The 12,856-nt window shown below is 34.5% G+C and overlaps 1 protein-coding gene across 2 annotated transcripts in view; it reads left to right on the top strand.

The window, feature by feature from the left end:
* The window catches only part of LOC126824747 (synaptojanin-1), a 33,867-nt gene extending 23,068 nt beyond the window's left edge, over positions 1–10,799 (top strand). For both annotated transcript variants that reach the window (XM_050554099.2, XM_056101894.1), the window contains 10 exons: positions 956–1,031; positions 2,374–2,577; positions 2,852–2,930; positions 3,617–3,788; positions 4,112–4,192; positions 4,817–4,968; positions 5,128–5,236; positions 5,387–5,472; positions 6,201–6,345; positions 7,019–10,799. In XM_050554099.2, the coding sequence (XP_050410056.2) occupies positions 956–1,031; positions 2,374–2,577; positions 2,852–2,930; positions 3,617–3,788; positions 4,112–4,192; positions 4,817–4,968; positions 5,128–5,236; positions 5,387–5,472; positions 6,201–6,345; positions 7,019–7,641 (1,727 nt within the window). In that variant the 3' untranslated portion in view covers positions 7,642–10,799. The remainder of the gene's footprint in view (positions 1–955; positions 1,032–2,373; positions 2,578–2,851; positions 2,931–3,616; positions 3,789–4,111; positions 4,193–4,816; positions 4,969–5,127; positions 5,237–5,386; positions 5,473–6,200; positions 6,346–7,018) is intronic.
* The last annotated feature ends 2,057 nt before the right edge of the window (positions 10,800–12,856 follow it).

Below are 12,856 nucleotides of genomic sequence, written 5' to 3'. Positions count from 1 at the left end.
TAGTGTAAGCAGAGATAAGCAGTTTGATTGGTGATGCTTTAGGACACTATAATTTTAGTGCTAATGAAGTGAGAATGATGAAGCTTTGTGTATAGTTTCATTACATCAATACCTTCACTAAGTTCAATAATGAGCTTTTTCTGCTCAGGGTAAACAGAGTGATAAGCAATTTGATTGGTTGAGACATTGGAGTTGGACAGCTTTGATTCTAATTGAGTGATAGTGGCGAAACTTCATATATAGTTTCATTACATCAATACCTTTGCTTAGGCAAAGTAGAGACTTCAATCTAATTGATCGATACTTTGGAACACAATAAATCGCCTAATAATTGAGGTAGTATGTTCAGAATTGGTGTAGGTTTCTATTAGTTGAATGCCTTGACAGAGTTCGATTATGTACATTTTCCACAAGGGCTAAGCAGAGAGAAACAGTTTGATTTGTTGAGACTTTGGAACATGATAACTTTGGTTCTGATTGGGTGAGAGCGATGATATTCTGAGTATAGATTCATTATATCAATACATTGACTAAGTTCGATTATTTTGGTATAAATGTTCATTAGGCGAATTTCTTGACTGAGTTCAATGATTAATATTTACCGTTAAAGCTAAGCAGAGCTAAGCAATTTCATTGGCCAATGCTTTTAGACAAGATAAATTTGATTCTAACTGATGAAGAGTGATGAAACTTAGTGTATAGTTTCATTACCAGGTACTTCAAAACCTGAGTTTGATCGTGAACATTTTATGCTTAGACTAAGCATAGATAATCAGTTTGATTACTCGATACTTTTGAAAAAGATAAATGTGCAAATAATTCATATGTATCATCTGTTTACTTTGGGATTTCGGTGGGGGACATCAGCCTCACTGTTGGCTTGTTTAAATTAAACTATTAAAGTAAAAATGAGTTAAAAATTCCATTATTAATTTAATATGTTTATTGTTAACAGATGGGGAAGATCATTCTTTGGACTCTGACAAGCCAATATTATATACTAGGGCAGAATTACGCACGTCGGACCATCGGTGAGTATGCTTTCACATTTCAATAACATATAGTTATGTACATCTAGATCTGTCAAAGTGGCAATATGATCAAGGGTCAATAAAACTTTTAGTCATTTAAACAGACAAATGAGGGCTAAAAAGAGTTATAGCCTAGCAGCCATCTTAGAGACATTATTCCATTGGGAACGATAACTGTAAAAACCTTTAAAAACTCACCTATGATTCACATTTATAAAACTTTTTACAAATCCACACTATGATGAAAGAGAGATTGAACTGAAGGTATATTATGTCAAGGAATTGTCTACTTTATTTATGTGCGTATACACAAGTTTACCTATATATTGTCTGTGGATACTAATAGTTTACTTGGCGACCAGGCCTGGAAATAACAATGCTAGTTGTATCTGACGAAATGACAGGTACTATTGAACTTGTACTGGACATTTTGAACTTTGTGCCAAACACATATTATAAATATCAATAAAAACACAGAAAAAAAGAAAAATCTGTGCTGAACATAATAACTGACATCAGAGGGATTGTGTCTGACAAAGTCTGAATTAGTGTCGGACATTGTCAGGTACAGGTGACTTATTTCCATGCTTGCTGGCAACATATCTAATTGGCCTGTCCTGGCAACCTATAACATTTTGGACTGTAGTTGCAGTTTTGATTAAATCAGGTTGTTGATATTTCTATAGTTTATTATCCTGATATTTTTCTATGGAAAATGATTTAAAGATTCGTGAAAGGTACTAATTTTATTATTACAATTGAATTTTGCCTGCTGGAAAAATGTTTTAGCCACTGTGAAGACATTCTAGATACAATGATCTTGAAAGGATACATGGCCATCCCAAATGGTATCGTTCTGTTCTACTTCACTAACCCCTGGGTACATTTATGGGGTTGATACATATTCATTTTGTTCACCCTAGATAATTATATGATTTTTATTGACCAATCAAAAAATTCTATAAATAGAAATGAATGAAATGGGAAGTATATCACATTTTGTTGCAAGGAAAGATGACTGAACATGCTCCACCAAGTTATTGTTGTTTCTTGCCAAATCTGTGCATTTAAATAGTAATGCTAAGACTGGTTTGTAAACTGTTTTGCTATTGGTTTGTATTGTCAACCAACATGGCCAATGAATTTATCATGGCCAATTTGAATATATTTTTCTACCTTGAATGGACCCAGGGGTTAGTGGAGAAGAATGGAATGGTACCACTGGGGATACGAAGGAGATAATAAAAGAAAAATTACAATAGGGTTGTATAAATTAAATATACATGCATACAAAAATTTAGCGAGTGAACATATTTTTAAGGAAATACTATTTTCTTTCCAGACCAGTTATAGCAATGTTTGATATTGAGGTCTTGGCAGCCGAAGAAGAAATCAAAGGAAATATATTGCAAGAAGTAATTAGTCAGCAAGGACCTCCAGATGGTACTGTCATTATTTCCATGGCAACAGGAACTAGTATAACTGATGAAATTGTAGATGAGATTGTTGCAATATTTAATGAAGTTGGAGAAATAATTGTTGTCAGGTGAGCCTAAATTCATTGTATTTTAACTAGGCTAAAGTTATGATCTGATTTATCTTAAATAGTATAAGTGCATGAAAGAAAGAATCCTATTGATCTTCAGCTTTTTCTAATGACTGCTACCAGAGCTATGACCCTTGATCACTTTTAAAAATCTTGTGGATCCTCTAGTGGTTTAAGTTATTTTCCAGTTGATTTAAAATTAATACACAATAAGAAACCTGTCATTATTATTAATATGGAAACAAGATTGTTGAATTTTTTTTTTTTTCAACAGATTTGTTGGGGAAGAGATGTGGATTATTTATCGTAGGGGACGGTGTGCTCTTGAGGCACTGCAATATGACCAGAAAGTGGTAAGTAACTGAGCCATCCCTAGGAGGACCTTACTTTAAACTCATCATCTGCATCCCTAGGAGGACCTTACTTTAAACTCATCATCTGCCTCAAAGGTTATTCAGAACCAAAATTTGAATATTCAGTGAAAGACTAATTTGTTAAGAGAAGATCAAATTATAGTATTGAAATTCTGAAATTTACATTATGGCAGTAATAATTCTGTAAGTTTCAAGCAATATTTCCTGTAGTAATGGATTTTATATAAGCTGATAAAGCTTGTTATCATATCCTGTATTTATTATGTAAATTTTGTAAATTTAAATAAATAAAATATTGTTTAAATAAAAAATGAATCACAGTAGTTGTTTAAAAACTATTACACGAATGGAAATAAATTAAAATTGACAAACGTTCATTATAATATTTTTAGAAATAAGCTAAGAGATTTTTAGTTTTATAGCGGATCATAGATAGAAATAGGATATTTATGATTTCTGGATAAAAAATATTGCATATGATGGGAATCAATTAAACCTGTCCGAACCAGTGTAGATTTCTTCGATTGTGAACAAATTACTTAACTTTGGTTATTATAAACTTACCTGTGTGTTTTAAATCAACTCCCGTGAAATAAAATCCATTGCACAACTAGTATTTACCTGATATTGCTTACTGGAATTAATATCCTCTTTTTTTTTGGTAGATTAGTGCTGGTGTAATCAGTGTTCGATTACGTACAGAAGACTGGAAAGCTGTTATAGAGGAAGAAATGAAGCTTTGCTCAGAAAATACGGAAGCCATGTGCAATATGTTTACATATAGTTTATTGGGTGATGATTTTGATGTACCATCTCAGGAGTTCAGCATGGAAGATGGTAAATGGAATAAAATTGACTTTTACTGGCTTTTAACAGCAAGCTTCCAGTACATGGCAGAGCCTATTTTGTGATACTCTTCTGTCTGACTTGAAGTCTATCCCATTAGTTCAACTGGGACAGAAAATAAGCTAACAAAAATAATGGGTTTTCCTCACTTATGAATAAACATTAAGGTTGCTTAAAAACTTACCTTGAAAATCCTTTGTACAATTAACTAAGGCATTTGGGTCTCTTGATAATTGTGGCTTGGACGACAAAATGGAAATAGGTTTCATTGCAAGGCATTATATACATGTTGGGTTTCTGTTTTGTTTTTATAGTAGATGATGATGATGAGTTTTCAAGTGAAAATCTAACAGTTACAAATGCTGTATCTTCACGTTCTAATACACCACTTTCAGGTAAGCTTTTACATCTCTTTGTTTAATTGAATTTTAGACAACTCTACATAGATAAAGCTATATATTGTAACATAATTTTTTTCAATAACGGGTCGATTTTCACTTTTTTTATTTTTATTTTTAGTACTGTTATACTCCTATATTTTGTAAATGCTCTAGTTTTCGAGATTTTATATTTTTCCAACTTGTTGAGCTGGTCTTAAGAAATAACCATATTGAGTCATAGATCGATTTTATGCTGAGTTATTGCCCCTACTACAAATGTTGTTTTATATGCCAACAATTAATGTGACTGTATATTGTCATCACCCATCTATGACCCATGGACTTAACAAAAATCATAAATTTTAGTTTTCCTGACTTTTCTTCACCAACTCACTTTTATAGGAGTTAGGATACTTGACTTTAAAATTAATTTCAGTTTTCTGGACTTTTTTTAGTGCTTTAAGACTTTCAATGTCAACTTTTGTGTGTAAGTGTATTATTGTAAAGCTTGATTTGCCCTAAATTAATGACCTTTCATCTTATCAGAGAGTGGAAAAATTTCTTGTATGGCTGTTGCCACACAGATTTGAACCCCAATTAGTCTTGTAATTTTTCTATATATTTATTTGCTCTTCACAGGTCGCAGTAGTCCAGCGAGATCTGATGAGGGCACATCAGATTCAAAAGGGAGACCACCTACTCAACAACAATCAAATAATTGCCTTTCCAGTCAAATTGGACCACAAGTGACAGATTCATCCCAAAATAGTTTGGTATCGTCATCTTCAGAGGTTAGAATTGTGTACAAATTTGTAAAAGATTCCTTGAAAGTTGGAATTAGGAGCACCAAATTCTCCCACACATAACCATAGTAAAGAAATCATTGTATGTTAGTCTAAAACTATTAACGAGATGTTAAATGCCATTACAGATATATTTTCATATTTCAGATTGTTAGAAAAGAGCCCCCTGCTAGACCATTTACTCAACCTGCAAAACCTTCAGCCCCTCAACGCCCACCAGGCGGTCCTCCAACTTCTGCTCCATCTACTGCACCAGGTAATTAATTTAAATTTTCAACTTTGAAGGAATCCAGAGGAATTATTTTTGGCACTTAAAACATTAATGGAAGAAAAGTAATTAATAGTAGTTATTTTAAAGAATTTTTGTTGTTGTATAATTGATTTTCTGGATATTCTCTATCTTTAGGACTTCCAAGTAGACCTGGCTATACACCCAGCATACACAAACCACTAAGACCTCAGCCTTCAGCAAAAATGAAGAAGGGCCAACAGGTATGTTAATTTTGTCATTGTATATTTTCAACTCCCCTGTCTGGTTAAGTGAACTTCTTGCAATCATTCTACCTGTTGGTTTTTCTGGGTAATGTGTGACATAGATAGTTAAAGGACAATATTGGTGCCAGTCATTATCACATATGTGATAGAGCTGGTTAAACACATTCCAAATATAATTTTAACACAGAGATCATTGCTACGATAGCTGAGTAATACAGGTTTCCTGAATCGGAAGTGATGAACGCCAAAGGAAAACACGAGTCATCTCTCTATATAACTGACTGATGTGACGAGTGATAACAGATACATAGCCAAATTTCTGCTCACTAATAATTCCTTCCAAGACCAAAAGTTGCTATATGGGACTGTAAGAGGGTACCTGACAATTCAATAAAGTAATTAAATGTCATTAGATAAGAGAACGCGAGAAAAATAGAACCAGCTCTATTAAATGTTTTGTATACTAAGCGTTAGCATGGGGCAGAACTAGAAGCCAAACAAATTCTAATGATTTCTGATAATGACTTAATGAGTTGTTACTCTTGATCAGATTTTAGTGTACTGAAAATGTTTCATTAGCGACACACTTAGCTGATGTTGGTGTATATTTCCCTAAAATTCCTCATACCACTTACAGCTTATTTAGGAAGTCTATTTTGATATCCCAGAAAGTCCTATTTAATTCATGTTTATTTCCTTACTAATACAGCAATATTTTTTAACAGGTCACATCTATTGGCCTTCCAATGGGTGCAATGCACCAGGGCCATGCTTCTAATGAAGCAGAAGCACGGAATCTGATTGAAAAACTAATGAGTGGCACAAATATTCAACCACAACGGATTTCAATGCATGGAAAACCAACTACAGGTTAGAAACTTTATCATTTCATATCGTTAATGTAATGAAAACAGGGTAAGGTCGCCTAATTCACCCACCAGCAGAAAAGTCACTTTCTGAAATCACTGTCGAAAAGCCGTGCAGTCAAGCATGGAATAATTTACTTATCTTCCTGTCACCACTGTCAGTCTTAGCTGAGACTAGACATCAATAATAGACACATACTGATACCAAAACCAAGCAAATGGAATTTATACCTTTATTTCGTTTTTTCTTCATGTTTCTATTTTTCTACATTACACCAGATGTAACATATTCAGTTATACTCCTAGATCACTTGGCATGATTAGAAATTAATTGGGGTTAACACCCAACTGTTTTGCTCTGGCTGGGCTAATGAAGCGGGGTATTCACCATACAGTGTGCTATGAGGGAAATTTTGCCAGAACAACAGCACTACATTTAATGGCAAGGGAGACGGGGACCACACCGGAAAATCCCTATTACTCAATGAGCCACAGTGGCTCCCAGGATGATTAGAGCAATTTTTTTTTTCATTAACTACGAACTACCTACTTGACCCTGACCCGTTATGATGCAACACACCACAATTTGTAGAACTATAATGCATATTTCCTGAATGTATTGTCGATAATATTAGCTTTCTGATATAAATGATTTTTTAAAACTTTTTATTTTAAAGCTTCTATGGGGTTGCCTGACCAGAAACCAATTGTGAGAAGCAAAACTGATGAAAATATTGATGATAGAAACTTAGCTGATACAATAAAAATTCCTGTACCAAAACAGAGATTTCGAAGTATGGAGAAACTGACATCAGACTCACAACCCCTGAACAGTACTGCACCTTTTCATATATCAGAATCATGCCTAACACCTACTAGAAGCTCAACACACAACATGGACGAAAAAATTGCATTTATTCATTCCCTTGATGCCCCTGTCAATCTAGGCAGAGAATCTCAAGTAGATCCATTTGATACCAGTACTATTCCAACTCATTACATGAATAAACCACCACCACCAATACCTGTTAGAACAGTATTACATCAGGACAACCCTACACATTCCACAGATAATTTTAAGCCCTTATCTCCACACCACTCATGTCCTGATATAAGTCCCCCAGCAATACCTGATTCAAATATTACATCTGAAGCTCCATGTCCAAAACCAAGATTTCACAATTCAGAAAAAAAAAAATCAATGTTTCCACTATTACCTGATGAACTTCCGAGTGCATCTGAATCTAAACAAACAAAATCAGGCCCTCCCCCTATACCTAGTCGACCAGGATATCCTTAGGTACCTCATCTTTAGAACAAGATTTGTAGCCCACTAGGCCAATGACTCGAAGGGATTATCTTTTTAATTTAGTCCAGCATCAGTTTGTCTAGCATGAACTATTTACGTTTTCAGCTTCTTTAGAATCTCTGATATATTAAATATAGGTAGTATTAGTTGGTGGAAACCATCTTAAAAAAGCATAAAGCAGATCATGGTAATGAAGCTTTTGTGGTCCTAGGGTAGCATCTTTAAGGGTAATAGGTAAGATACACTTGTCAGCATTATCAGTCTTCTATAAATCTATAACCTTTCTTTATAATTACTCAACTGTGTATACATTACATAGTTAGTAAAAAGATGCATTATGTTGGAGCTAAATCTGCAGGCCCAGAATTCACAAAGTATTCTCAGACTTAAGTTAAGAATTTACTCAACTTTCAATCACTGTTTAAATGAGAAATATCCTTGATCCAGAAACACAAAACTTTGCACATAGTTTCTTACTGATGTATTTGATATATTAAAACAAAAGTTTTATAAAGGGCTATATTTTAGTTAAAATAAGATGAACACTTTTGAGTAAATTTTTAATTTAAGCCTGAGAATGCTTTGTGAACTTGGGACCAGGTCTTTTTTCTAGCTTCTAATGTTATAGAAATTGGGCATTTTTTCACTTGACAAGTCCATATCAACTCTCTGGACATCAGATCGCTGTGAATGGACTAAAACCCAATCGCCATTTAATAATTTTTTGTAAAAATGGATGATCAAGACTTTGCTTATTATCGTAGCAACAGTACTCAACAATCAAGACTATATTGTGAAAACTTCAAACACTTATAACTTCGCTCAGAATAATGTAATTTAACTGAAATTTTCTAGTATTGACTATCAGATTATGGGTTAAAATTGGTAAATCGTGGTCAATTATATTACATTTATTATTGAGGGAGATTGCAAGTTTTTAATGTGATATAGACATAAATATTCTTAGCGTAGTTACATTACTTCAGTGTACTGATTAGAAAATTTTGGCATTGGAAAGCATGTTAGAAAATAGTTTATTTATTTCTTTCATAGTTTTCTGAAAATAAATATTTAGTGATAAATATGTAGGCCCAATAATATAGTCAACCATAAAAAAGTTAAAGAAAAATGGTAACAAATGTTATATGGAACAGAATTCATGACATAACGTTAACCTTATAATGCTATGCATGTAGTTTTATTACCTACAAATAGTAGCATTCACACATGCAAATATGGTAATTTGGATGACTATACATGCAAATTAGCATAGGCCTGAACATTAGGTTAAGAGTTAGAATTTTACTGTGAATTCCACTCCATACTGGAAGATGTAGTTTAAAATCACAGATGAATAACAAAAAAAGTCTTGCTTGGATGTTATTTACACCATATGTGATAATCAGCATAATGACATACAAAAACAAAAGAACTCCAGAAAGTGTTAACAGTTAACTTTCTGTCGATAATTATAGACAAAAGATGTTATAATGAAGGTTGTTATTTTACCGAATGCTTTCTCATTCTAATCAGGACAGGAAACAAAAAGAATGTGGTTTAATATCTCGGCATTGTCGTATTAACATTATGGTTAGGTTTTTTTTTTTTTTACTATGTGCAATACTAGAGAGAAGAATTTGGCCCTGAATATTATTACTGTTACCACCTGTTCTTATTTGCCAATTTGTACATGAATTTATCTAGATTTGTTAAACTTATTATTGTTAGGCTGATTTGACATTCTAAACAGTAAAATATTAACAATAGCAATTGAAAAGCCCCAGGGAAGAACGATCTAAGTCACTTTTTCAACGAACCCCAGTTAATGGTGCCATCTGATAGCAAATTGTATAAGCTTTCTGTGGAACAATCAATTTCTGGTAAAAACGATCGGAGTCACATCGAACCAAGGCCCTTCTGAAGTGGCCTCCCAAACAAATACAAGTCCATCATACCCTTTATTTAACCTTGTTGTTCTGGTAATTATGATTTATATTAAACATCATTTTAAAGTTGTTATTAAAATCACTCGTTCTGTTCGCGTCTTGCATTCTCGTCCAAAAGTCTGTTTTGCCTTTTATGCGAAAAGACAAAAATGTGACTTTGATCGTTCTTCCCCTGGGCTCTTCAGTTGTATATTAGAGTTTAATGAAATCATATAATATTATACAAATTGAAACTTAGTCAGTTCCCAGGCATTTTAGTGAGAAGTGGTGTGGTGTGGTGTGAAAGTCGCAGCAGTGTGGAAAAAGTTTTGTAATGACACCCAAGTGCTGTTTAGTTGCTGCCACAGGAAGTGCCAAATTGAATGTTTGTAGGTGTGGGACCTGTTTTCCTGTTAAAATTGTCTAAAATATATCCCTAGCTATCAGTAGAAGCATCCTAAATATTTCTTAATTTCTAATTCCTATTGACAACTCATATTTGGTGTCGAAACATTTTTGCTGTTTTGAAGCGTTTTGCTGTTTAAATTTCAGTGTCTTGGGAGCAAAGCAGTTATGGGGGCATCTTACTCTAAGTATTGCTTAAACAGGCATTATGTAAAAGCTAAATCTGCTTATTGCAGGTCTTTCTTTGGGCCTTAAATTAGACATTTATTAACATGACAAGACCATAATCACCTCTAAATGCCATGGATAGCTCTGATTTTAAGTTGATTAGAACGGTTTGGCTATTTATTGATTTAATTTAAAAATGGAGAAACGAGGTAAGACTGGTTATGATCAGTTCACACATCTTGTCAAAACTACAACCATGATAACTTTGCACAAAATAAAGTAATTTGAATGAAATTTTTAACACATTCATTTTACATTATCTATTTTTGAAATATTATAGCAAATACGGCCAATTATTTACCAGTCTATGGTGGTAAAATTTGCCCCAGCTACCCCACCACACCACCCCACTCCACTTCACTGTTATTAATTGGTGAGTCATACATGTTATTTATCAATTATGCATAAGCAGCTAGATGATACAAACAAATTTCTGTATGTCATATTGTTACTTATAATATCTGTATAATATGATGATTTGTTTTTATGTTTTATTTATATAGTTGTTTATATTTTGTATTTTGGTTATATTTGATCCATACTACTGTTTATTAGCTGTGGTGTGTACATTATATTATGTCTGACGAAATCGATATGCCTCTGTGTTTTTTATATGCCAACATTTAAATATGGTTATAAATTGTTGACACTCCTGTGTCTGTTCATCGTGGTCTACAATTCCACGGGTGTGAACCACCCTTTTAGTAGTGCCTAGTGGCACTACTACTCCCACTAATGAGTGTCGTGGGGCGACAGACTGTTCTAACTTTAATGTTCAGTCAACTCTCACAAAACAGGCAGAATTGTCTGGCAGGCCTCGTGGTTCTGTCCCATTTCATATCCTCTCATTCACAAGAATTTGCCCCCATCAATGAACTCAAATGCCAGAAAAATGACTAAAATTTTCAGGCCCAGTATCCCAAAGTTAAAAGCTTAGTTACATATATACGTTGTTATCTGAAGTTTTTTCGCGCCTACGGCACTCGATTCCATTATTGGCATCATTCTTCTACTACTCTGTGGTCTTATACTAGATAAGTGATCCATCCAGGGGCGTGGTGACCCATGATTTGCGGAAAATATCAAATCTCTCAGGACTTTATCCACACTTCAGGCCCGCCCAGTAGCTAGCCCAAAAATGATGGCGAGGTGGGGGGGACTTGTGTGGCAAGGGCTTCTGGGGTCGCTGATAGGGTGCTCTCCCCCCCCCCCCCCAACCCCCCAAAAAAAAATTATTTTGGAAAATAGGGTTTTGCACCTTATGAGGGGAACTATGTAGATACTAATATTTTCGCCCCTTCTCCCCCACCTTGAAAAGAATAGAGTCCGTAAATAAGGCCAGTCGAATAAACCAATCGAATAATCCAGTCAAATAAACCCGTCGCTCAATATGGCGAGGGAAAAAGTAAAGCATGACTTTATTAAGCAGCGGTGGCAATAACTAAGATAACACCTTAAAGTTTTAATTTGAACAATCAAATTTGAACATGAGGGAACATAAAAAATAGACAAAAACAATGATAAACGATATTGGAATTAGTGCATTTTTTCTTTAACTTATATTTATTACAAACTATTCCAAAATTTTTTGACAGTTGGAATTCGATATAAGAGTAGGCCATAGTGCCGCTGTCCGGGCAAAATTCCCCTCATTGCACACTGTATGGCGTATGCCAGTCTTCATTAGCCCAGTTCGGAGCAAAACAGTAGGATGTTAAACCCCATTTCATTTCATTCCAAAATTTTAAAGTTGTAATTTCATATTTTTATATGCCCACATTTTCATGTGGACGTATTATGCCGTCGCCCCTGTCCGTCCGGCCACAATTTGTTTGTGGACACTCTACAGGTCACAATTCTTATCCGATTTTGACGGAACTTGAAATATAGGTTTATCTCCAAAAGATCTTGGCTGCTTTCGATATTGGCATGTATCGGATCGAAACTTCATGGATTATGGCCCCTGTTTGTACGAAAAATCACGTTTTTAGGTTGTGGACCCTATATAGAGGTCACATTTTTTATACGCCCACATTTTCATGTGGACGTATATTGTCGTCGCCCCTGATTGTACAAAAAATCGAACTCAGCCGTCCTGAGGGTGTAACGGTGATATAATAATACGGTTTTTTACATTGGATAAAAATTATGACCGCTATAGGGTCCACAAGCTAAAAACTTGATTTTTCGTACAATCAGGGACCATAATTCAGGAAGTTACGGTCCGATATGCGCGAATAACGAAAGGAACCAAGATCTTTGGGTTATAAACTTACATTTCAAGTTTCAACAAAATCGGATAAAAATTGTGACCTCTATAGGGTCCACAACCTTGATATACCATATTCTTATGCTATTTGAGAACGAACGGCGGCCATTTTGTCTGTCAATTTTGGGCCGATTTTCACGAAATTCGAACTCTGTCGTCCTTAGGGTGTAACGGTGATATAATAATACGTTTTTTAAAATTGGATAAAAATTAAATGACCTCTATAGAGTCCACAAGCTAAAAACGCGATTTTTCGTACAATCAGGGGCCATAATTCAGGAAGTTATCGTCCGATATGCGCGAATATCGAAAGGAACCGAGATCTTTGGGTTATAAACTTACATTTCAAGTTTCAACATAATCGGATAACCAGCGGCTG

Source organism: Patella vulgata, chromosome 6 (assembly GCF_932274485.2).
Source record: "Patella vulgata chromosome 6, xgPatVulg1.2, whole genome shotgun sequence".
Lineage (NCBI taxonomy): Eukaryota > Metazoa > Mollusca > Gastropoda > Patellidae > Patella > Patella vulgata.
This window is presented reverse-complemented; position numbering and strand designations above follow the sequence as displayed.